Genomic DNA, 24,897 nt, shown 5'->3' with positions numbered 1-24,897 from the left:
TATCTATATACTCGCCAATCAGAGCATGACATTGATAAATGCAGTCTATTACATTTAATAGGAGAAATATGTTTCTTTTTTTTTTTCCTCTCCAGGCGCCATACAATTTTTTTTAATAACTAATATTTTTAACGGGATCAAAATGTAAACGCGTACTCTGATCAAGTTTGAACTACACCATAATGAGGCTCTTATCTATTCGCTTTATGGTAATCACACAGTGCCTGATAAATTATTTCGTCGCGTAGCAACAAGTAATGCAGCCTATAAAACTGAACTTAGAAGAAACTTCTTTTAATATCACGTCAGACTCTCCGGCGACTTATAAGTGAGAACTGTTAAGAGGTCAAAGATTGCACTTTTGTACTTCATCGCGACCAAGGCAGTCGTCTCCTGACTTGCATTTTCGTTACCTCGTACCGCGTCGTCGATTACAACGGAAAATACGATCTGAAAATAATACGAGGCGCTTTTTTAACGATATTTAAACAAAGCTAGAGCGACGGTCGAAGAAAGTCGAAACGGGAGATGCGATAACTCGTATAAATATAAGTTTATTTACATTGCAACAGGTCCTTTTGTCGAATAGCTGACAAAGGTGATTACGAGTGTAGACTTGAACGTAGTTAGAGATTAAATGTTAATTAAAAATAATAATTACAACATTCTAAAACCGCATGTCTCGTGTACATGTATGTGTTCGTCTGCGAGACGCTTGCACGCCCTACCAATTTAGTAATGTACATTCGTAGGACAGAGATGTGCCACCGCGAAATTATTGTGCTTTCGGTTCTCTTATCTTTCTCTCCTTCTTTCCATAGATTTTATCTCGAAGAAAAATCGCGGACAGATACCATCCCTCTCGGTTGGACCGTCTGTACCGGATTATGCGTTCATGAATTATTCGCCCGCGTACTTAACGTTGCTTGAATAATCATTAATATTAAATAGTAAAACGTGGAAAAAGAAGTCACTGTGAGACTGCAATTCGAGTTGCAAGGCCGTTCAAGAGAGAAGAGCGAACTTCGTTGCGTTTATTATCTCTCCTTCCCCTGACAAAATTCTCAAGATTGATAGAAAGAGGCGTAAACGAAGAACGATAGGAACGGTTTACGCATTTTTCACGCACGGCATGTTACACATATTCCTCTCGTGTGTATGCGTGTGTGCTCGTTTATACCATACATAAATATGTATGTATGCATGTCTAACGTGTCGAGGCTGATTTAGAAAAATCATCGCGATTCATCGCGATTAATGCCGTACTTCTCCGTCTGCTCTGTATCTTTTCTTCGTATTTTTTTTTCTTTTTTTTTTTTCTCTTTTTTATAGTACGCAAACGATATAAAAAGTTGAGCATCATATTTCACGCCGCGTGCCATCAAAAAATACACACCGAGAAGATAATTATTGACGAAGGTAAATCGATTCGCATCTCGCGGCGGCGAAGAAAAGTCGTGCAAAACGTTGCGAGGGCTGCATACAACGCGAACCCTTTCGCCTCGAGGTGCCGGTTGCACCGCTCAAGTCTAATATTAATCCTAGCTTTAATCGATTGTTTCTTTCCGCTTACATCGGCCAAGGCGAAAACACTCTCGGTGAGAATTTATATCGAAACTATCTAAATGTTTCTTTTTTTTTACTTTTAATTAATCTACGTAAATTTTTATCATCTCCTTACTGCACCTCGTAGAAAATAATTCATTCCAAGCACTCACGCGTCCAGGATCAATCAAATCAAGGCGGTCGACGCGGTATAGCTAAAAGCACTCGACCGTGCAAGAGGTGTACATTTACGACTTTAGCGTGTGAAGCGTTTTTTAAACTCGAGAAAGACGTTTCACTTTTCTTCTCTACGTCCTAACATCGATAAGGAATTCAGAAAATACTTTGCAATCAAACATCTGAAGCACTCGGAAAGCTCTCAGAAATCTGAAACATTCACACTTAACTAGTACTCGTGTTTCTTAAGGCAACTCTCGCGTTAGAAATGTCCGCGAATTCAGGTGCGCGATAATGTTAAATCAAGATGAAATATTTTCCCGGGATCTCGGCCGTTTCGCACGCTAAATCGACGGTTCTCGTACAAAGTCTGCGATTCGCGTACAGCTCCGAGTTCAACAGTATTTCGAGTATTAAAAACACGCTTTTTCGTTTTTCCTCCGCTTTTACATTTGGTATATAACGGTTGAAGACACGTCGTGTACACGTTGCGGCGTCCACACGTTTTGCGACTCGCTCTGTGCGTGCAAATATTGCCAGACGACGGATGCACCTCGCTGCTACATGGTGCACGTAATCATCCGGGTGTCCGCAGTCACATATGGCACCAACAAGGAATAATAAGGCTTAATGATTGTAGCGGTGGGTTATGGTGGCGGAGGTCTCCTCTGAGGTTCGGGTGTATAACGTAAACGAGCTCGCACGTGCTGCGGGCTACCAGGCACGGAATTGCTTTCCGACAATCTTCTAGGCGGTGGCTGAGGCGGAGAAGGCGAGACGTACCTAGAAAAAGCCCATCTGTCATGTACATGCACATTATTTTCTTTTGAAAACCGGTCTCCCTGGAGAATAATCAATGATTACACATATTATGTAATTTATCGTTACGTAAAAAATTATTTCTTTAACAAGCAAAAGGTAATTAATAAGAAAGAAAGCGCGTACCTTCGCGGAAAGGAAGGAGACGCCTGTTCAATTAAGTTTCTTCTAAGAGCGAGCGGGGACTCGCCGCGACTCAGTCTCGGTGGCGGTTCTGGCGATGGTGCGCGATCGCTACCGAGCCTGAGGCGCACGTAAGACGCGAAACGCTTTTTCGCGGACTCCTTCGAGCTGATCTGTTGCGACGGCATCACCAACGACGACGGTGGTGATTCCTGCTTCAACTGATGAGCAAAACGTGAAATCAGCAGCTGCGGACTAGTAGAGCCGTGAGATCCCTGAGGCGGCGGCTCCGAAGGAAATCTAACGCGAAGTACAGAATATTATTAAATTTTATACGAGCTAAAAGAGTACAGAGTTCAACGCATTTAGTTAAGTAATAATTAACGGATAAACCCGATTTTCCATTCACCTTTTCCGACTGATCATTGGGCTACCATAGATATTCTGCGTCTGCGGATACGTTTGAATTGCCGCAGATTGCTGTGGCGATGGTTGCGCTAGTCGTTGTTGCAAGAATGGCGAGTAACGGCCACTATTGTCGTACGTAGCTGGTGGCGGTTGAATGACGTTAGGCGGGTCGACGTTCTCTCGCCGCCACGGCGAGTAGTCCCTGGCGAAAGGACTCAGAGATCTCGAGACACCTCCCTGCCACCGGTCGGCTTTACCGCTGTCGCGTTCTTCGTAACGGCTACTACGGTACGGGGAGTACGGTCGACCATTGTTGTCCGAGCTGGTATCCTGAGTTCTCCAAGGAGAAAACGGTCTCGTTGTCGTCGTTGTCGTCGTCGTTGTCGTCGTTATCGTCGCGGCCGTTGTCGCTGCCTCTTGTCCATCCTCACCGTTCGTTGCCGAGCAGCGATTCGAGGAGTTGTAATCGTGCCTGGTGATGCTCTGCTGTCGATAGGGTGAGAAAGGTCTCGGCGGTAGATTCGCTTCTGACTGGTCCACCGAGTCCTTAGATATCGGCGGCGAGAACGGCCGTGCGATCTCCTTTCGGCGAAGAGCATACGGGCTGTAGGGCACGTAATTCGCGCCGTTCTCACTGTTGCAACGTTGGTGGAACGGCAAAAAGCCAGAATTCGGTGGCTCTCTGAAGCTGCTATTAACGTTGCTCCGCAGGAAGGCTGGCACCTCGGATTGTGCCCGCAGATAAACTGTTTGTTTCAAAGACACATGACTCGAAACTCGCTGCTGCTGGCCTCCCGGCAATCTGGAACTAAATTTCCATTAAAATTAATTTTTTTTTCGAGATTTAATTTGTGAATTACGATTGATTTCCCATCATGAAAAGATGATCTGACTCGATACGTATGTACATATGTACCACTAATGTCCCACAATCGTACACCATGACGATTCTGCAAGAATCCTAGTCTAAATGAGTTAATGAAAATTAGAGCAGAATGTTAATCATTAATTGTTAGTATGCAAAACGCAGACGAGTAGATGTTTTCTAATAAGAGAATATATTAGGTCGTTTCTAAACTATCCCGGAAATTTCTGGAGGATTATGCTGCAAGATTCATGTTCTTCCGTGTAAATTACAGAGCGAGTGGTTCACGGCAAAAACTCAACACCAAAATGACAAAAAAAAAAACTTATAGGATTGGTATAAATTTTTCTGAAACAATAAGAGTAAAGTAACATGATTAAAATATCTGTAATTGCAAGATGAGCAGTTATCTACACGGTCCATAATCCCCTTTATCACACTTATACTAATTTTGCTGCGGCTATTCCGTCCCCGGTCCGTACAATAGTAGATTTCCTTTCACAAAATTAAAATGCAAAAAAAGAAAAGAAAAGTGGCGTGTGCACAGGGAAAAATAATGCGTGCATTGCGATGGGCAAGTCGCTACGCAACAAAACTCAATGAAACACAAAAAAAAAAACGCAACGAAAGTAGGCGAAAAGAGAGAGACAAAAATATATTGAAATAAATAAAAAAAAAACAATGCTTACCGTGAGTAAGGGTTGAAGGGTGGAATGTGTAACAGGCGCGTGCACAAACCAAACAACTCGAAATGAAAATCGGGTAGATTTTTGGATACTCTGAGTAGCGGGGTAGAATCTATCTTTTCTTTGCTTTTTTTTTTCTTTTTTTAAATCTCTTTTCTGGGGATATTCAGGCAGTTTATCCGGAGAGGAGCGGAAGAAGGAAAGGAGAGAGGAGCAAGGGTAAGGGAGGATGCTACGCCGCGCTGCCTCCCTCAAGCTCAACGCTGCAACACAATTCAACACGCACGCAAACTTTTAATTTAAAAGAAAGAACTATAAATGTCAGGTTTTTTTTTTTTGCAAAAGCAGTAATCAAAGATAAATGTATATATAGTAGAATGCTCCGAGAGTACATCACGTCTCCCTTCAGCCGTATTTTTTAAACAAACTCAAACTGATCGTTCCTTTACTGGCAAAACTTGACACGTAATCAACGAGAGAGAATCTGTTGACTATAAAACGCCGTGATTCTGAGACACCTTGTAAAATTGTTAATATTTAACAGGTCAATTCGCAAAATTCCGGTCCAGAACTCGTTAACCGTAAATATGTTAAATACTTTATAAAAATCGTAAAACGTGATTAAACCTGGTTATTGCCAAAAGAAAAAAAAAAAAAGGTAACCAAACCAGAGATCAGTATCTTTATTAGTCAGAAATCTCATGCGATGTTTTAAAAGTTCGTGATCTCATTGTCAAACTAGTGATTATATCGTCTTGTCTTATCTATTATAATATTATACGTCTCAAGTATTATGTCTAATCTAAAAATAAAAAAAGCATATAGCAATTAACAAATATAGACTCTCACCTTGGATCTAACTGCCGCATAACTTTGCCGAACCATTGACCGGAATTTGTAACGGCGGAGTTGGAGTCGTTGTCCTGTAGAATATCGTACTTGCGAATAAAGGGGTGTTCCATTAGCTTGTGGTACTTTGGCCGATGCTTGTAGTTCTTAGTGAGGCAACAACTGACGAAACTTCTAAACTCTTTAGAAAAGGGTGCATCCGTCGGAAGAGACGGAGGATCGTCTTGTACTACTCTGCTCAATACCTGCGATAAGCGGAATAATAAACGTAAAAACAATATAATTAATTTTTATTAATAAAATAATTAATAAAATAATTAATAAAAACATAGATACAATATTATTAATATATTAATATTAAAAAAAAAAATTATTTGCACAGAAATATCGAAGGGATAGTGAGAAACAAATTTTCTCAATATAAGTTTTACCTCAAAATCAGTCTTGCAGTCTCGATAAGGAAATACTCCCGTAGCTAGTTCCACTAGAGTAATGCCCAAACTCCACACATCTGCTCTTATATCATAATCTGGTTTCGTAGGATCCGGTGGGTCTATCCTTTCAGGCTGCATAAAATACGATACCATAATGCATAATTATTTAAGAAATAAAAACCTTCCCTTGTATCTACTTACAGCCATGTACGCTGCGCATCCCGCGCTTCTCGTTTTCGCTTTACTGTCGACCAATCTACCGGAGATCCCGAAATCGCAAAGTTTTACTCCTCCCGTCTCATCCAGTAATATATTGCTAGGTTTCACGTCTCTGTGAATTACACCATGCTTTTCCTTCAGGTACGACAACGCCTTTACCGTCTAAAAAAAAAAAATTAGTCACAATCTAAAATCGTCCTGTAAAATAATTTTTTAAATATTATTTAAAAAATCCAAAATTAATTTCAATTTTTAAGATAAGAGTAACAAGAAGCAAAATTTTCTCGTCTCTCTAAACATGCGTTTTCTCGTCCACTGTAACTTTCCTAAAACTTTTAAATAACACTTTAATTCGAAATAAAAATCTTCATAAATAAAAATAAAAAGAAACTCACCGCTACTGTAACTTTTCCTAAAAAATCCTCGGGTATGGCTTGCCTGCTATGCTTTAACAATTTGTCTAAGCACGTTGCCATTAATTCCATACAAATCCAGACGTCGGATTCTGTGATAAAACACCCCAGGCACTGTACAATGTACGGACAGTCGTGCGACTTGAGCACAACGTCGAGATCCATGATTATTCTCTTGTTCTCCTCGGCGTTTCCGGAGCGTCGCATTTGTTTCACGGCAATTACCACGCCGCTCGGTTTGTGCCTCATTTTGACAACGTGCCCGCAAGTGCCGTTGCCGAGTTCGCCCAAATGCTCCAAATCTTTCATCTCCGTTTGATACCTTTGGCCGTTAATGTTCAGGATGCCGTTCATCTTCATGATCTCTTGTAGCTTTAACTCGACCTCACTGTCGTGCATCTTTGGCGGTGTTATCTGCGACACTGGCAGGTCTAGCTGTCTTCTAGGTCGCGTCGGAGTACCCATATCTCCAACTGGCATAAAAGCACATAATATTTTAACACATTACTCGAATTTAACATACATTTACTTCCTTAATCACATAATTTCATGCAACAAAGTACGCGTAATCGAATCTATGCGTTTTTAATAATAAGAATTAATCTTAATACGAATATTGAAAAGTATTATAGTTAATTTTTTACAAATTTAGCATTCAGCTTCCTTAGAACTCAGCTATATTAATCTCTATAATATTACGATTCGATATCAGAGTTCAGTCACGATAACAAACGGATTCTAATCTAAGGGAATGCTTCAGCGAAAAATGAGCAAGTCAAATGGCTCGAATAATAAATGGTTTTAATAAAGAAAATAATAAGTAGGAAGCAAGTAAAAGAAATTCTGGACGTGTCTATGAAATTTTCGCGTTACGAGCGAGGGGAAACTGATCAACAACGTAACATTCGACATAACCTATACGCGAGCGCGAAATGCGACGGCGACGTCGTCCGCGGAGGGTAGGTTGCGTTAAATCGGAGGGAAAGAGGATCCAGGTGGGCCTCGTGGAGGAATCGCGGGTTGCTTACGTTGCCGGGGTCTGCGAAGCGCGGGGCTGGACGCGGGTCCCGCTGTCGTTGCCGAGGAAGACGACGACGACGAGTGCAGGCTCGGTGCGCCGATCTCGCCGGCGGCCGCCTGCCTGTCCCGGTCGCGGGATTCGTTCTCCGCCCGTAGCCGCTCCTCCAAGTTCATGATCTTCTTCTCCAGGGTGCTCGACATCGCGCCCGCCACACGCCGCGACTCCTCGGCGCTGCTAACGCGTTTGTTTTGGTTTTCTTCTTCGGCCCTTCGGCTCTCGTAATTCTCCGTGCACCTCCACGGCCGTTTCTACGTGCGCCACCAAATGCCGGAGTTCACCGGGCTCGCCACACCGCCGTCATGCGCCCGAGACGGCCCGACGGTACGGTGGATCCGAGGGAGACCTCGCGAATTTCAGAGCTGTCCCGTCCCGAGCTCTTCGGACCAGTGTTGATAGACGGGACGGGTTTTTTCTCACGCATGCGCGACAAATGGAGTAATAATTTTTTAGATCATTAATTGCAAAATGTCATATTTCGAATGACTATTTCTATCTGTAAAAAAAATAATTCGTGCTCCGTAACGATGTTAGATGTGGGAAACAAATCAGAGTTGAAATTTCGCGTATCGGAATCGCGGTGCTATAGCGAGATGTGAAATTATTGTCTGAACTCGGGCTATTTTTCTCCGTCAGAGCGAAGGTATTGAACTAATCATATTGAATCTACGATGCCGGTAGCAAGAGATTTAATTTAAATAACATGTCTACATTAATATGTTTTATTTTATGTTACAGACACCGGCAGAAATCGACAACTCCGCTGATGCTCACGCAGATCGGTAAGTTGCATGATTTTCTTTTTCGTAGTTAGTTGCCGCGTATATGCGAGAAAACGCGTCCCGTTTATTAAGACTCGGACGCAAAGAGCCCAACTCGGAATCGCGGCTTCTACGCGTACAGATACAGAGGCTCGTCCGTGTGAAGCCAGGCGTTCCTGGCTACCGTCGGATAACAGAAAAATCCAGAGTTATACACTGTTTGTCCCTTTCTTTCGCGGCGTCGCCGGCAGTTATCGCAGATCCGCTTCTCTGTAACATCGCCGAGTCTTAAAAAATTTTAAGTAATACGAAATCCGAGTCACCGAATTGTGTTTGGTCCGAAATGTTCAAGGTATAATGTGTTAATGTAAATTTTTTATGTGCAATGCAACAAAAATTTTCCGTCCCACTTAAACAGACTGCGGACTGTCGGTTGTACATATTTTTAATATTTTCTGTAAGTACAACCGGTGTGGTTAAAAATTTTTGATGCATCCTACACATCATTTCAATTAAAGTAATATAATATTAGTGCAAATAAATATATTTAATATATGTATACAGGCGCGCGCCTGTATTTTAATTCAAGGAAATAAGACAGCTGTCTTATTTAATTCATTAAATAAAAAATTTGTAAAAAAAGCATTATTTCTCTGAAAGTAATATATATTAAAGCATATGCATATAAAAATATATAAGTATACATAAAACATATGTAATATAACAATTAAAACAAAAAGAAATAAAGACAATTAAATAGAGAATTTGTAAAAAAAGCATTATTTCTCTGAAAGTAATATATATTAAAGCATATGCATATAAAAATATATAAGTATACATAAAACATATGTAATATAACAATTAAAATGAAAAGAAATAAAGACAATTAAATAGAGAATTTGTAAAAAAAGCATTATTTCTCTGAAAGTAATATATATTAAAGCATATGCATATAAAAATATATAAGTATACATAAAACATATGTAATATAACAATTAAAATAAAAAGAAATAAAGACAATTAAATAGAGAATTTGTAAAAAAAGCATTATTTCTCTGAAAGTAATATATATTAAAGCATATGCATATAAAAATATATAAGTATACATAAAACATATGTAATATAACAATTAAAATGAAAAGAAATAAAGACAATTAAATAGAGAATTTGTAAAAAAAGCATTATTTCTCTGAAAGTAATATATATTAAAGCATATGCATATAAAAATATATAAGTATACATAAAACATATGTAATATAACAATTAAAATAAAAAGAAATAAAGACAATTAAATAGAGAATTTGTAAAAAAAGCATTATTTCTCTGAAAGTAATATATATTAAAGCATATGCATATAAAAATATATAAGTATACATAAAACATATGTAATATAACAATTAAAATAAAAAGAAATAAAAACAATTAAATAAGAAATTTGTAAAAAAAAAAAAAAAAAAAAAAGCATGCGACTCACGAATCTGCATGAGCTTCAGCGGAGTTGTTGCCGGTGACTGTAACATAAATAGGAAAATATTAATTCAGACATGTTAGTTTCTTTTTGATAAAGATTTTGATTTAAAAATTAATGCTTACCTTAAAGTTGCTCCGCCGATGCAGGATACCCCCCGGGCCTGCTCCTCCTCTCAGATGGGAGGTCGTCGTCGTCGTCGAGTCATCTTTTCGCGCACTGGAAACTCTCGCGAAATACTGTCATTAACCCCTAACGCTATCACTCATAATTTAAATTATCACTCGTTAGTTTACATTATCACTCACAGTTTAAATTATTATTAAAACACGGCACCCCGTATTATAAACAAAAACGCGAAACTGTACACTCACACTCACTCACACTCACTCACATAATATTCACCGCGCACTTCATAACACTTCATAACACTTCATAACACTTCATAACACTATGACTCATATTCACCGCGCACTTTATTACACTATCACTCATACCTAGTTTAAATTATTATAAAACAAGAAAAAATTGTTCGAATAGGACTTTAAAACTACTAAAATACGCGTCGCACAATCCGACGTAACGCGAATCTCTCAAGCAGCAGATGCCACTTTCCCGAATTGCGTGCAGTAGCGCACGCACTATCAGTCACGGCTAACCAAACAGAAAACGACACTCCGCGAGGGACCGACGAATACCCCGGGCTGTATGACGATCCATTAAAAAATAAATTAAAAACGCGAATTACTATATCCCGAAAGCGCGAAACAATATTCCGATTACGAGAAAAGCGACCTTGTTTTGTAATAACTTAAACGCGGCACCCCGTATTATAAACGAAAACGCGACACTGTACACTCACACTCACACTCACTCACATAATATTCACCGCGCACTTCATAACACTATAACTCATATTCACCGCGCACTTTATTACACTATCACTCATACCTAGTTTAAATTATTATAAAACAAGAAAAAATTGTTCGAATAGGACTTTAAAACTACTAAAATACGCGTCGCACAATCCGACGTAACGCGAATCTCTCAAGCAGCAGATGCCACTTTCCCGAATTGCGTGCAGTAGCGCACGCACTATCAGTCACGGCTAACCAAACAGAAAACGACACTCCGCGAGGGACCGACGAATACCCCGGGCTGTATGACGATCCATTAAAAAATAAATTAAAAACGCGAATTACTATATCCCGAAAGCGCGAAACAATATTCCGATTACGAGAAAAGCGACCTTGTTTTGTAATAACTTAAACGCGGCACCCCGTATTATAAACGAAAACGCGACACTGTACACTCACACTCACACTCACTCACATAATATTCACCGCGCACTTCATAACACTATGACTCATATTAACCGCGCACTTTATTACATTGTCACTTAGAGCGTAACTTATCATAAAACAAGGAAAAATTGTTCAAATAGAAATTAAAAAATACTAAAATACGCATCGCACAATCCGGCGTAACGCGAATCTCTCAAGCAGAAGATACCGTTTCCCGAATTGCATGTAATAGTAGTGACCTTTAATAACGGCATGACTCATTGCGGCAACGGCGACTAACGCGCGTAAGCTAGGGTAAAGTGCGTCAGGCCTTACCGCGGATCGCGTACGTGAGTCCTGAAGTACCGAAAGAAACGAGAAAACGAGGGAAAAGTTGAAGGAAGGCATCTTCATGCTCTGTTCTGTTCGCGACCGTGCATGTGAGAGAGAACGCACGAGTGATCGCTAAGAAATCATTAGAGGCGCCTATAATGATTTCTTAGCGATCACTCATGCGTTCTCTCTCACACGCACAGTCGCGAACAGAACAGAACATGAAGATGCCTTCTTCCAACTTTTCCCTCGTTCTCTCGCTTCTCTCGATACTCCAAGGTTCACGTACACGATCCGCGGTAAGGCCTAACGCACTCCACCCTAACTCACGCGCGTAAGCCGCTGTCACCACAGTGTGTCAGGTCATCATTGCCGGTCACTATACACTATTAGCACGTCTTACCAAACAGAAAATCGACACTCCGCAAGAGATAACGCGTACTCCGGCTGTACGACGATCAATTAAAAAATAAATTAAAACGCGAATTACTATATCCCGAAAGCGCGAAACAATATTCCGATCACGAAAAAGCATCCTTGTTTTATGATAAAATAACGTTCTCCGCGCACTAGATCACTCGCGGTATATTCACGACACTCCCGTTAAATCTTTAAACACGACCCTGAGACGTAAACGCGGTCTAACTGTCACTTTAATCCTTCGGTCGGTGTAACGAACTATACAAAACTTGCACGAAGCGTCGATATAAAACGGGCCGCGATATAAAATATTCCTACCGCGGTAGACACTCGCGAGATAATCCACGACACTTCCTATTAACCTTGGATCCCGACACAAGAATCTAACTGTCACTTCAAGCGAGGTCCACGTCACCTTGTTGCGCGGTCAAAAGTCGTCGGTAGAATGACCGCGAAAACTTCCCCCAACCCCTTCAATGTTTTCCCTACTATCGCGCGGGATATTCTTTACCCCCTTGTGTTACCCCCACCGGGGGGTATTCACTATCCCGCTTTTTATCTTTACCGTTATTCAAAACACGCAACCACCTTTTTCGTTAAATTTTTGAATTTGACTCAAGAAATCAATAGATCAATAAGATATCGAACAAAATAAAATATTATTTATAATTTCACTCTCCCGCGTTTTATTTTTACCGCACTTTAGAACGCGTTACCGCCTTTCTCGTTAAATTTTTTATTTTAATTTAAGAAATCGATAGCTCAATAAGACATCGAACGGAACAGAATATTAATCGTAATTTTTCTGTTTCAGATAATACTCTAGCATTGAAGGAAGGACCGACCCGACATTCCGCAGACATCCTGAGAAGAGGAGGAGGACCAGGAAGAGTATCATACATCGGCGAAGCAACTTTTAGGTGAGAATTAATTCTTTTTTATAAAATCTTTATTAAAATAAAGCTTTATCTTTACATTAATTTAAATGCTAACATATCTACATTAATATGTTTCATTTTATGTTACAGTCACCGGCAGAACTTTAGAACTTTGCCGAAACTCATACAGATTGGTAAGACATGATTTTCTTTTCATCTATTGTAATTGGGGTGTTTTAAAAAATAACGCGCGCATGGATTCTTTTAGTTAATTATAAAATCATTACAAAATCTTTTTATTTTAAAAAAAGAAAAGAACAGACAGTGTATAGCTCTGGCCTTTTCTTTTATCCGTCGGCAGCCGAAACGTGGCTTCACACGGACGAGCCTCTGGATTTGCATGCGTGGAAGCCGCGATTCCGAGTTGGGCTCTCTGCTCGGACGCAGCGTAACGCACGCACACGCAAACGACAGCTGTTGCGTCCGTATTGTGCTCGGCAGTTTCAGTCGGCGTTGGCTGGTAAAAGAGCACGAACGTATCTTCTCGCCTTTTCTTTCTACGTGAAGCCTGTGCCTTCAAACGTCCTAAACAAGTTTGAATTAGTTTGAAAGTTTACCCACGCACGGTGGAGTTTCACCTGGTGTCACCGATAACGCGTAGTTCCGATGGAGGCTACGGTCGACGAGCATAAGTCGAATCTCAACGACGAGCTGAACCCCAAGACCGTCCACAAACGACGGTCGTTGGTATTCCAGACGCGCGTATCGCACGTTTGTGACAAAGGTTAGGTCGCTTTTTGCAGGACTAGCATTTTGTTTGCACCAGCATTCATTTTTTACGTTCGTTTCGTCACTTCGTCTCTTTTCAACGTCGATTAATTAACTTCCGATAATTACTTCTGTGGATAATTAACTTCCGGAACGATTTTCAAACGCCTACATTTAATAACTAATACCTTCTTTTAGACATAAATAAAGTTTCAACCGGTGAGCGTAATCTTACTTTGGACAAAAATCAGGAAAAGCACAATGCAAAGAACAAAGTTGAGGCTTTTAATTTGAAAGAATACATAGAAAAGCTCGAGCAAGAGCGAGATAACTGGCAGCAGGAATATAGGAACCGCAGGGCTCAACGAAAGAGATTGGCCAAGCAGAAAGCAGACTTGAAAAGGCAGGAACAAGTTTTCGATATAAATTTACTGTCGGAAGCTGAGAAAACTTTTATCTTGACGCGTCCCAATTACGAGCACATGTACAAAAACAGCCTGAAATTACAAGATGTAGAATTAAAGATATCCTTCCTTAATCGGCATATCCACAAGTTGAATCAGAAATTCATGAAGATAATGGAAAATAATATAAAGGAAACCACCATAGACATTATTAAACGTTCGAAAACGTAAAGTTTTACAGGTATTATTTAATTTTTTTCAATTCTACAAATTTACAGGAGCGTTATAATAAAAGTATAAATAACACTTAAAGATTTCGCTTACACAGTTTCGTTTCGACTTCGGTCTGTATCCGTTCCGTGCACGAATGCTAGAGCCGGTTTTATATAATTAAATGTAAGCATTTACACTATTCCATATCCGTATCGTCCGATCCGCATCGACATCGCCGAAGTCAAATCCGATTTTGCCGATACGGAACAGATATGGACCGGAGATGAAACGAAGCTGTGTAAATAAATCTTAAATTAGAACGATGCTACGTACAATTGATTACACAATACTTGTCGGCGTATTTATATTGCATTCGTAACGGTGAGATGTGGTATAATAAATACAAAATTAAGTTGTCATTCAGAGCTGTAAAAGTAGTAACTACTTTAGTAATCAATAACTTGATGATTAAGATTATTCGTAATTATAATTTTAGCGACTGCATATTTTTTTTTTACAACTCCGTTATCAATATTATACAATATTAAATATTATACTCGTGGAATACGCCTACTTTTCGGAGAAGATCGTGCATCCTCCGCCATCTCTAGCGCATCGACAAGATTCGAGATACTGATTCGATCGTGTGTAGATGTTGCCGATGTTAATACGATTCTTACAATCACGTATCGTAATACATTAGTATTCAATGCTTCAAGTACTCTATAATTGTACGGAATAACCAATAGAGTTGTCATCTGTGCAGGTGGAAACTTTTTCTTCTCGCTGCTTTCCTCTCTTTTTGCGCGAGGTATTCCTTTCTCGATTGACTGCTGTGCAGTTCCAAAATATGATTGATTTTTCGCACGATCTCTTCAGCCGTCACAGAGTCCGCTTCGAAATCGTGGTTTTTGAAAGATGCCGATTGATGGAGCGAATGACTTTGGCCTATAACACCACCGCATATTTTATAAACGATATTAATCTATATAATAGTATTATTTTATATTAATAAATACTTTTTTTTATTGAAATAAATAAAATTATCATGTAATATGTAATTATAAATTTAAAAACTAACTCAGAAAATTATCTGGAGCGCTGGACTGTGGTGTATAAACCAAAGTGAATATTGTTTTCGATCCTTTAGTCTCGGTCACTTCACACCAGGCAATGTTGTCTATGTGATAACTGACTGCTCGTTGTCTATTCCAAAATCTAGCAGCGCCTTTGCCCGTTATCACCGGATCTATTTCTATCTTCTCACCCGATATTCCGAGATGAATTTCAGTCTTTGCTCGCATCTTGTTAATTATATATACCCTGTAATTAGAAATGCGTGCAAATTGGAGATATTACATTTTAACAATTATCGTATATTAATTAATAATTATCTTATATTATGTTATATTTAAATTTTTAGCAGTAAATTATTTATCTTTTCCAGAATTTTTTAAAAAATAATTTATTAATTATTTAATATAGCTAATAATCGAAAGATTGATTTAAATTTCATGTAAAATTTAGAACTACCTATACGATTGATATAATGGCGCTTCCATTGCAGTAGTATGACCCTCCATCTTCGCCAAATCATTTGCAACTTCCTCCTGTTCCTTGTTTTTCACTTCTGGATCCTCTTTATTCTTCTTTTCTACACAACCGGTTGTAATGTGTCGTGCTTTATCGCTCGGTTTCATCTCGATCAAGCCCAGCGTAGTAAATTCGAATTTAGAGATCGTTTCGTACGGGTCTAAACAAGGAAAGGCCGAATCTATCTCACCATCATCCTCGGTAATGTACAGTCCATAATGTGAAATATTCTCTCTAAAAGGAACGATAGAGATCTTATGAATAAGACATACGCGTTCCGACAACAAGAGTTAACTTGTTACAGACTTTAAATTGTGATCGGGATGTTCACTTGCATATTTGTAGCAAATCAAACCGATGAAATCCAATACTCGTGCCGTTACTGTGACCACCACCTGGAGCGGATACATTCTATCCTCTTTCGGTAGCATACACATGAATATTCTGTATTTTCTCACAGGGATGCTCACTTGTGCCTGCATAGAAAATTAAAAAATTAATTTTAAAATATATAACGAACGTATTATAATATTAATTATTTAAAAAATTAATATAATTAATATCGTTTATTTTGCAGATAAGAAATTTATAAGTTTTAAGCTTGTAACTCTAAATAGAACTAAAATTAAATTTTAATTTTTTATTATTCATTATAAATCATTTAAATAAGACTGTTCGAAGTCTGACTGTGGAGGGGGTGACGAATTTTCAATCCGTCCGATTTGGGGCCGGCTTATCTCGTTTAAAAAAAATAATAAAGTATATTACATACATTGCCATCAAATTTGGCATAATCCTTGAATGGATTTGGTGGTAAATGTGGGCACTTTTCGAGCTGCTCTGACAAAAGCGATTGTCCTTTTTTTAACGACGTTTTTTTTCGAAAATCTTTTCTTTGAAATAGTTCTGATTGATCAGTTGGCGTTATAGCATTAGGATTGTGTTCCCATTTAACATGCTTGACTTTAGCAGCCTTTTTCCTTTCTATGTCCATCTTTTCAAGCCTTTGTGCAGTGTTGGATCTCTGTCTGTGACTGAATTCCATGTCTAAAATGAGCAATAGAGCACCTTAAGTAAGAAATCTAATTAGAAATAATATCTTAATTATAATTAAAATATCTTAATTCTAATTAATTATAATTAATTGTAATATTTTAATTATAATTAAGATATCTTAATTAAGATATTATTTCTAATAATTTTAAAATAAAAAAAACAAAGGTACATACCTATTTGTATATCGTATGATTCTCCCATTACGTCCAAGTCTTCGTCGTCACTCTCTTCCATGCCGGGATAACACTGCAGCGTTCCATTTTTCTTTAACTGCTTGGGAATATCCTCCCCCAGTATCACCATGTCACACATGCCTTTCAATCAAGAGTAATACGTATTTAGCACAAGACAGTTGCGATTCTAAATAAATTAGGTATTAATATTCATCGTCAAACTTTTAAATACTTGTCACACAAGTATTTCGAGAGAAAGACGATCAACAATTTCTAACCTAAGTACACACCTGTGTCGTCCGTCGCGAGGAAGCTGTCCCTGATGTGCGACAGGAGCCAGTGCTGATTATCGTAAAGAGCCATTCTCTTTTTTTCACTTCCTCCTCCGTTTCTGTTTTAAATGTCACTCGTCATATTGATAAATCCGAAAACGTCGAAACCGCGCTCACGGCGACCCGGAGGGGCAGGTCAGGCCTTTTTACAACAAACACAAGATCGATTTCCGCGCCCGCGGCGTCGCGCGGTGCGTCCATAAGCGCAGCCTAAGTTTCCATGAGGGTTAGAGTTCGGGCCAGAGTCGGGTGAAGAAAGCGAGGCGCCGTGGCCGGTAAAGTCGCGTTCTGTAGCTCCACTCACCGACCGCGTGGACACGTCACGAGCCGGCATATTTTCGTGCGATCAAGGATATCTTGTACGGCTCGTACGGATCGGGATAAAAATATGCATTCTTTCGCAACGGTGTCCAAGATTTTGCGCGGCGCCTAGACGATCGTGCGGCCTGCGCTTGGAAGAATTCGGATCCGACAGGTCTCGAGCACCTCGCGACCGATCCAGACCTCCGTCGCGACGTAAAAGGCACCTCCAACGGTCTTGATAATTCTACACGACGATGCTGCAAGTCGACGACAGAAAGGTACATTCTCGAGCTCGCCGGAGCCCCGTCTTTGCGTTATATGCCAATTTCCTTCGTAATGTTCACGCACGAGTTTTCCCTTCGCCTTTTCACACGTCTTTCTTTTGTTTCACTCGTCGAGTGCCGACAGGATAGTGAGAGAGAACGCAGTCCAGCTTGTCACTGGGATATCTCATTTTCGTAAACGGCAATCAACGAAGTTCTGCGATCTTCCCTTGCCCGAGCTTCTCTCTCGATAGCCAAAAGTGGTGTCGACCGTGGACTTGCCGTTAAAGAGGTTATGCCCATGCCTTCCCCGACGTTTAACTGTTATCTGCCGTTATCTCGAGATGACCTAGAAGTCAAGGCGATTAGCTTAATCAGTGGTTAATTTATTGAGTAATATCTCTATTTAGTTGTAAAACGATTACGTTATTCTTTCATGGAACTGTGGGACTAACACCGTTCATTTTTTTTTTTTCTCTGGCATTTGTAGGAGAGACAGGATGATAGATCAAAGATTAACAAATTTTGCAATCGCAAATACGTTGCTGGAAAAAAAATTTCGCTAACTGAGGCAGTCATCTTTCAAGAGAATATTTTCTTTTTTAAGAAACTTCTTGAGAGCCAAACTACTCGCATAATTAGGCTTGGCATCGTTTTATATATTTGCAATTTATTTTGCCAGACCAGAGAAGAATTGTCGCATTTCGTAAATATGCATGTCCTCTTTTACACGATCTACATGTGCTTAAAAAAACTCGGTGAATAATTCATCCTAAGTTTACAGAGTATAAATTTCAATTCGAAATAGCAAATACTTGTCACATTTACATGTTGAGCCAAGGAAAACATAGGAGGTAACTTGTACAATTTCATATCACTGTCATTACCGAATAACCTTACATAGATTATCTCCCTTTTTTTTCGCCCACTTTTTTTTTTTCTCTTTTCGTTTTTCACGCAATAAATAGGCTGGCCAACGTTCACGATGCCGGCGTTCGTTGCGTGGACGATATCGGATCGCATCAGTCCCGAAGGCACGGGAAGTAGCCGGGAAGGAACCGTATCCTGTGTCCCGTGTGTCCGGCACGTCACGTGCTTACCCACGCTTTTACGCCGTGTTTGGCGTAGCACGCCTTGTGCCACCACCGGCCGTCGTACGGCGCGATGCCGCAGTTCTCGCATTCCACAGTTGCCGATCGTCCGTCACGCACGTACACAGTGTCGCACATGGAGTACTTGTTGCAAGTAAGTGGTAACCGCCGCCCAGGCGGTCCCGATAAAGCTACACCTTAGAATCAGACCCGAAAACTTTCCCAAAATCTTCTCCTCGCCACGCTCGGAGAAGATTTCACGTTCGAATCAAATTTAAATTTTTTTATTCGTTTGAAAAAAATCTGCGGCTAAGTAAAATTTGTAAGACACTCGTGTGCTTCCGTTTGACGAGAAGAATTAAGTCTAAACGATTTCGTCAAACGCTTGAGAATTTCGCAGATTTATTTCGATCGACGTTTTTTCAGTTGAAAAATACGTTATTGACTTCCAATCGCTCGTCTGATTGTTGGGGTGAAACGAAGGAAACGCTGGCATATGTATTAGAAAGAAAAGAAGCATTCTGGTTCGTTTCTGTATTTTCTATATTTACAGTTGTTGATAGACGTCGTTGGATAATGCGGAAACATTATAATTATTTCTGTTGCGATGAGCAGCTAAAGGATCTTGATCTTGGAAGAAGTCAAAACTGCGAAGTACTCGAGCTGTTTACGTCGTAACGTTGATGATTCTTCATGAATTTATTTCTATCGCCCTCCTTTCCTCTCGGGTGAGATAATGGTTATCTTTAGATATCTAATGAGATTGAGTTGTTAATTAACGTTCCCTCATCTGTTTTCTGGGAGATATTTCCACAGGGAATGTCACCCTACGTTGAGGGTGCTCGTCGAGGGAGCGAGAAAACTAGAGAGCGTCTTGGTCCAGAATCAGCTTCGAAGCCACGAGCTGAAAATCATTCGGAAGTTTTCGTGCGATTACTTAGGCGAGGACGCGCGTTAATCTGTCGTTATGTAAGCTAATGATACGCGAGCTCGGACCGAGTGCGTAGCGTCACATTGGAATGTAATCGCCGATCTCATTAGCCGCTTGACCCTCGCCGATATCGTTCCATTTATCTAGCCATAAGTTCTTGAAAATGGTAATCGTTCCCTCATTTGAAATTAAGAAAGCACTGTTCAAAAGCCTGTGTCTTACAACCGCCTGTATGGTTTCTTTCTGATAAATACGAGGCGTTTGATAAAGACGTTTTCTTCGACGACGACTTTATTGCATGGGAAATCAACTTATGCAAATAAGAACACGTCCGCGTTAAAAGACACAAAGTGACCTTCAATCAACTTTAAAGAACTCCTTTTTTTTCTCTTGTCATCGTTGAAGTTTACGTAAGGAGTGACGAAGTCACTCCGTCGAGTTTCATGATCTCTCCTTTATCACTCTCTCTTTCTCTCTCTCGTTCTGTCTCTATCACTCGCTTGTGTCATTCGACAATTATTTTATCACGAGATATTGTAACAAGTGATGCGAGATGATAAGCGAAATGATGATCGCGAGAATTATCTTCAATTTAAGTTATAATATGTTGCGAGGTGGATCCCAAGCGAAATTCTGGCGCTTTTGATTATATCCCTCGAACCACACCTGTTGTCATAAACGCTTGCGATAACAAGCGTTTAAGTGGAGCTTAAGTTTTATTATTAGCAGCTCTAAATTCTTTTTCTATTCCCATGACGAAGCTCTTGATCATTCTCGATATTACTAGTGGCCGGGCTTGAAAAAATGTTATTTTAACGAGAGATAAAAATGAGGCATGGACTCTGTTCTTGAAGATTATCTTATCGCAAAAAGTTGTAAAAGGGTCAGCGACGACACAAGCGAAGGTTCTAGCGTTGTACGATTATCAATAGCTGTTTCATTGATTGCAAGTTGGCGAAGCTTTTTGGCGACGGAGCACGGAATGTAAATTAATTTTTTTAATGTGTCCAATTTTTTTAAATAATTTTCATGTATGTACTGTCACGGTATTCAGGCACGATAATTTCGTTTTAATGCCCAGTTTTACGTATCTTCGATGCTAATTCAGTACTTGTATATGCCATGTTATTATCGCAATATGCATATTTGAATGTTAAATATTCAAGTAGATGATTTCAACTAGTTTCATTTATGGATAATAGAAAGAGGAAAGAAAAACTCAGTTTTATTTGAGCACGTTATCTAAATTTTAAAATAAGGTGATGTAAAATGCTGCTTGATTTTCTCTGCCAAGTTTTTTTTTTTTCTTTTTTCTTTTTCTGTTAATTTGCTTTTTGGCAGTAGAAGTCTCCAGCGAAGGGGTTAAACGTGATCTCGGATTATCGCTTTGCAAGCGACATCAACGCGACATTGGGTCAGGGTCTACTGGTCGCTATCGTTTGCCTGTACCTTATTTAATCAAAGATATTAATTTACCTAACCGCAACATATGAATAACGAAAGGCAAATTGAACACCACGCTTTAATTAATTAGTGGAGGAAAAAAAAAAGTCGCAAAAAAGAAGTTTTTTCTTTCCGCTCTAAGCGGGCGAGATAAAAATTAATTACACGTGCTACATGTTATGATAATTTTTACTTATGGATCATTATCTGAGTTTATAATCGTTATTGAGTTTAATATATGTTACCATATTTTTTTTTCACTAATTATCTCATTATCTATTCATTTCTAGCTTTCGGGCGCGGATGATATGATTGCTCCCACTCGTTTTTCGAGACAGACAACGACGATGATTTTATGCGTATTAAAAAAAAAGGAAAAAAAAAAAAAAGGAAAAACGAAACTGATTTTCATTCATTCGTCTTTCGTCGACGACATAGATTGCAGCCGATTTTTGCGCGATCTTACATTTCTACATGAGAATTTTGCACCAACGAGGGAGATTTTAACGAGGATTTTTGAGAAGACTTGTCCGGATAACCCGCTGTCGTCGCACATATACACGATTTATTTATTTTTCCTTTTTTTTCTGTTACATATATTTTTTTATAATTAATTTTTACGGTCTCAAAAAAAAAAATCATGCGCGATCTCACGAATTGCGACGGGCAGCTTGCCGAGTCGGACTGGGAAGACTTTGCGAAAAGAATAGGTAAAACGTAGTCTCGTTTTATTTTGTATCACGGAGATAACTCCACAGGCCCGCGGTCACCAACGCAGCTCTTCAGATACACAGGCGTTCCGCGAGCGCACGAAGAGGGATGCACGAGATGAGTTGCACCGCGAGCTCGAGAAGCTGGAGGCAACCGCCACCGACAACAAGAAGGTGATGATCGGCCGACAGTTCTCTGGATTCCAGCATCTGTTCGAGCGATTCCTACAGGAAGAGGGTCCGTCCTTGGAATGGGATCACATTCAGAGACTCCCTGAAGATGCGGTGAGATAATCTCGATTGATTTAATAATATAATTAATAATAAATTTAATGAAACGAATAACATAAGAATTATTTGTTAAGGAAACATTGAGATTTTATTAAATTAATTAATAATAAAATTTAATTGGATTTTAATCAAATATGCTTTTATTTAATTACAGGTCAAGGATTACAACTCTTTGTCACCACCAGAAGCGAACGAAGTCAAGGACCTGTTAGATAAGCTGGTTGTGGTCAAGTTAAATGGTGGTCTCGGAACGAGTATGGGATGCCATGGACCGAAAAGTGTTATCGCTGTACGAAACGGGCTTACGTTTCTCGATCTCACCGTGCAACAGATCGAGGTATTGCAGTAAATTTTATATCTGATAGTTTATTCCCACCATATTTATAATTACTGTTACATCTAAGATTTTAACGTAACGATAATTAATAATATATTTTTATTATAACAGCATCTGAATAAAACATACAACGCTAACGTGCCACTTATATTGATGAACTCGTTCAACACGGATGACGATACGCAACGCATAATAAGAAAGTACAAAGGAATCGATATAGATATTTATACATTTAATCAGAGTTGCTATCCGCGTATAAACAGAGATTCTCTCCTCCCAATCGCTAAACATTGTCAAATTGATGAAGATATTGAAGCGTAAGAGAATTTTTATAAAACTATTAAAATGTCTTTTAACATTTATGATAAACGATGCATAATTTGTTAATAGCTGGTATCCACCCGGTCATGGAGATTTTTACGAAAGCTTTCAGAACTCTGGGCTGCTCAAGAAATTTATTCGTGAGGTAACGAATACTTTATCTTTCGTATTTATAAGTAATGACAATAATCCTCTCAAGAAAAATTTTAATTCTCTTTAGGGTCGCGAGTATTGCTTTATTTCCAACATAGATAATCTTGGGGCAACAGTTGATATTAAGATATTGAAATTATTGTTGAGTAACAGACCAGAACCACCTCTTGAATTTGTAATGGAAGTAACTGACAAAACGCGAGCAGATGTTAAGGTACGTTTTATAAAAACTACAGATTTATTTGAAGTTTTACTAAGAAACTTACTATATATATTTTTTTTTTTATCTTTTAGGGTGGTACACTTATAAAATACGAGGATAAACTACGTCTTCTTGAAATTGCTCAAGTTCCCAAAGATCATATCGATGATTTTAAGTCCATCAAAACATTTAAGTATTTCAACACAAATAATCTTTGGATTAATCTCAATGGTACATATAATTAAACTTGTTATACTGTACGATATTTATCTATATATGTAACTATATTTAATATATATTACTTTTTAAAATAGCTATTGAAAGAGTGCTTGATCAAAAAGGATTAAATATGGAGATAATTGTAAACAATAAAACTTTTACCAACGGTCTGAATATAATACAACTTGAAACAGCTGTAGGAGCTGCAATGAAATCATTCGAAGGAAGTATAGGTAAGTTGGTAAAGAATTAAGGTTTTAATAAAATAACTCTTTATTATTTAATCTATTTATTAAAAAACTTTTGTTTTATATCGATGTTTGTTTAATTATTTTTTAATGCGATTGTATTTGACTAAAATCTGTTACAGGTATAAATGTACCTCGCAGTAGATTTTTGCCAGTGAAAAAAACTTCTGATCTTATGCTCGTAATGAGTAATTTATACACACTGCGCAACGGATCTCTCGTAATGAGTCCTCAAAGAATGTTCCCCACGACGCCTCTCATTAAATTAGGGGATAATCACTTTTCGAAAGTAGGGCTAATTTCTAAAAATTATACGGCTTGTTGTAGTGATAAAGATAAACTTAAATCTTTTTCATTTCTAAATTTTTTACAGGTGAAAGAGTTTCTCACTAGATTTCCAACAATACCCGATCTTCTCGAATTAGATCATTTAACAGTGTCAGGCGATGTTACTTTTGGTAAAGGAGTAACGCTGAAGGGTACCGTCATTATAATCGCCAATCATGGAGAACGCATAGATCTGCCTTCCGGAACTGTTTTAGAAAATAAAATTGTGTCGGGTAATCTACGTATATTAGATCACTAAGTTGCAGCACCGAGCAAAGAAAGATCTTAATCTGTCTTGCAAACATCACGTAAACGAACGAAAAGGTCTATTCTTTCAGAAATCATGTCTTACAATTAGCTTAAATTTACTAGTCAAGCAATTAAATTGTATATATTCTAGATTCTATAATATTTTAGAGAGAAAGGGCTAAAAATATATTTCTACAAAAATTATTTTACTTAATTGTATATAAGAATTTACACGAGAATTTAACTATTCAAGAGAAATTTATAATATATGTATAATATGTGTACTGTAGGCACTATGGAAGCTTATAAAATATAATAAATGCTCTTTCAAGTTTCAACCATTAGTTATTGTTAATTCTGATATAATAAGCATTAAAAAAAATGCGCAAGAAAATTAAAAAATAATTAATGGTTAATAAAAATGTCAATTTTTTTCGTTAATTTTTTTTTATTGTTCGCTCTTAAGTGTATTAATTTTTTTTATTCATATTTTCCCTCTCCTACTCTTTCC

The 24,897-nt window shown here is 38.6% G+C and overlaps 4 protein-coding genes across 6 annotated transcripts; 2 read left to right on the top strand and 2 right to left on the bottom strand.

The window, feature by feature from the left end:
• Positions 1-538: 538 nt before the first annotated feature.
• LOC139103842 (dual specificity mitogen-activated protein kinase kinase hemipterous) lies at positions 539-8,001 on the bottom strand. 2 transcript variants are annotated; one of them, XM_070658899.1, is made up of 8 exons: positions 7,567-8,001; positions 6,521-7,011; positions 6,108-6,287; positions 5,904-6,038; positions 5,473-5,717; positions 3,074-3,880; positions 2,668-2,964; positions 539-2,520 (listed from the first exon to the last, which is right to left on the bottom strand). In XM_070658899.1, the coding sequence occupies exons 1-8, from the start codon at positions 7,757-7,759 to the stop codon at positions 2,370-2,372; spliced, it is 2,499 nt and encodes an 832-aa protein (XP_070515000.1). In that variant the 5' UTR covers positions 7,760-8,001; the 3' UTR covers positions 539-2,369. The 2 variants fall into 2 exon arrangements, with proteins under 2 accessions (XP_070515000.1, XP_070515001.1); XM_070658900.1 differs by having other exon boundaries at positions 539-2,505.
• A 5,063-nt stretch (positions 8,002-13,064) lies between these two features.
• Positions 13,065-14,338, top strand: LOC139104409 (uncharacterized). The gene is made up of 2 exons (XM_070659872.1): positions 13,065-13,543; positions 13,726-14,338. Exons 1-2 carry the CDS (start codon positions 13,426-13,428, stop codon positions 14,160-14,162), a joined length of 555 nt encoding a protein of 184 aa, XP_070515973.1. The 5' UTR covers positions 13,065-13,425; the 3' UTR covers positions 14,163-14,338.
• Sin1 (SAPK-interacting protein 1) lies at positions 14,160-17,560 on the bottom strand. The gene is made up of 7 exons (XM_070659870.1): positions 17,257-17,560; positions 16,967-17,107; positions 16,510-16,784; positions 16,044-16,213; positions 15,678-15,971; positions 15,226-15,467; positions 14,160-15,092 (listed from the first exon to the last, which is right to left on the bottom strand). The coding sequence occupies exons 1-7, from the start codon at positions 17,327-17,329 to the stop codon at positions 14,899-14,901; spliced, it is 1,389 nt and encodes a 462-aa protein (XP_070515971.1). The 5' UTR covers positions 17,330-17,560; the 3' UTR covers positions 14,160-14,898.
• A 177-nt stretch (positions 17,561-17,737) lies between these two features.
• Positions 17,738-24,724, top strand: Ugp (UDP-glucose pyrophosphorylase). Of its 2 annotated transcripts, none has more exons than XM_070659869.1 (10): positions 17,738-17,879; positions 22,088-22,324; positions 22,485-22,667; positions 22,779-22,984; positions 23,058-23,133; positions 23,209-23,355; positions 23,436-23,574; positions 23,658-23,795; positions 23,933-24,099; positions 24,184-24,724. In XM_070659869.1, the coding sequence occupies exons 1-10, from the start codon at positions 17,856-17,858 to the stop codon at positions 24,394-24,396; spliced, it is 1,530 nt and encodes a 509-aa protein (XP_070515970.1). In that variant the 5' UTR covers positions 17,738-17,855; the 3' UTR covers positions 24,397-24,724. The 2 variants fall into 2 exon arrangements, with proteins under 2 accessions (XP_070515970.1, XP_070515969.1); XM_070659868.1 differs by lacking the exon at positions 17,738-17,879 and adding an exon at positions 18,851-19,109.
• Positions 24,725-24,897: the final 173 nt, after the last annotated feature.

Source organism: Cardiocondyla obscurior, linkage group LG07, assembly GCF_019399895.1.
Source record: "Cardiocondyla obscurior isolate alpha-2009 linkage group LG07, Cobs3.1, whole genome shotgun sequence".
Lineage (NCBI taxonomy): Eukaryota > Metazoa > Arthropoda > Insecta > Hymenoptera > Formicidae > Cardiocondyla > Cardiocondyla obscurior.
The sequence above is the reverse complement of the archived record's forward strand: the minus strand, read 5'-3'. Positions and strand labels throughout refer to the sequence as shown.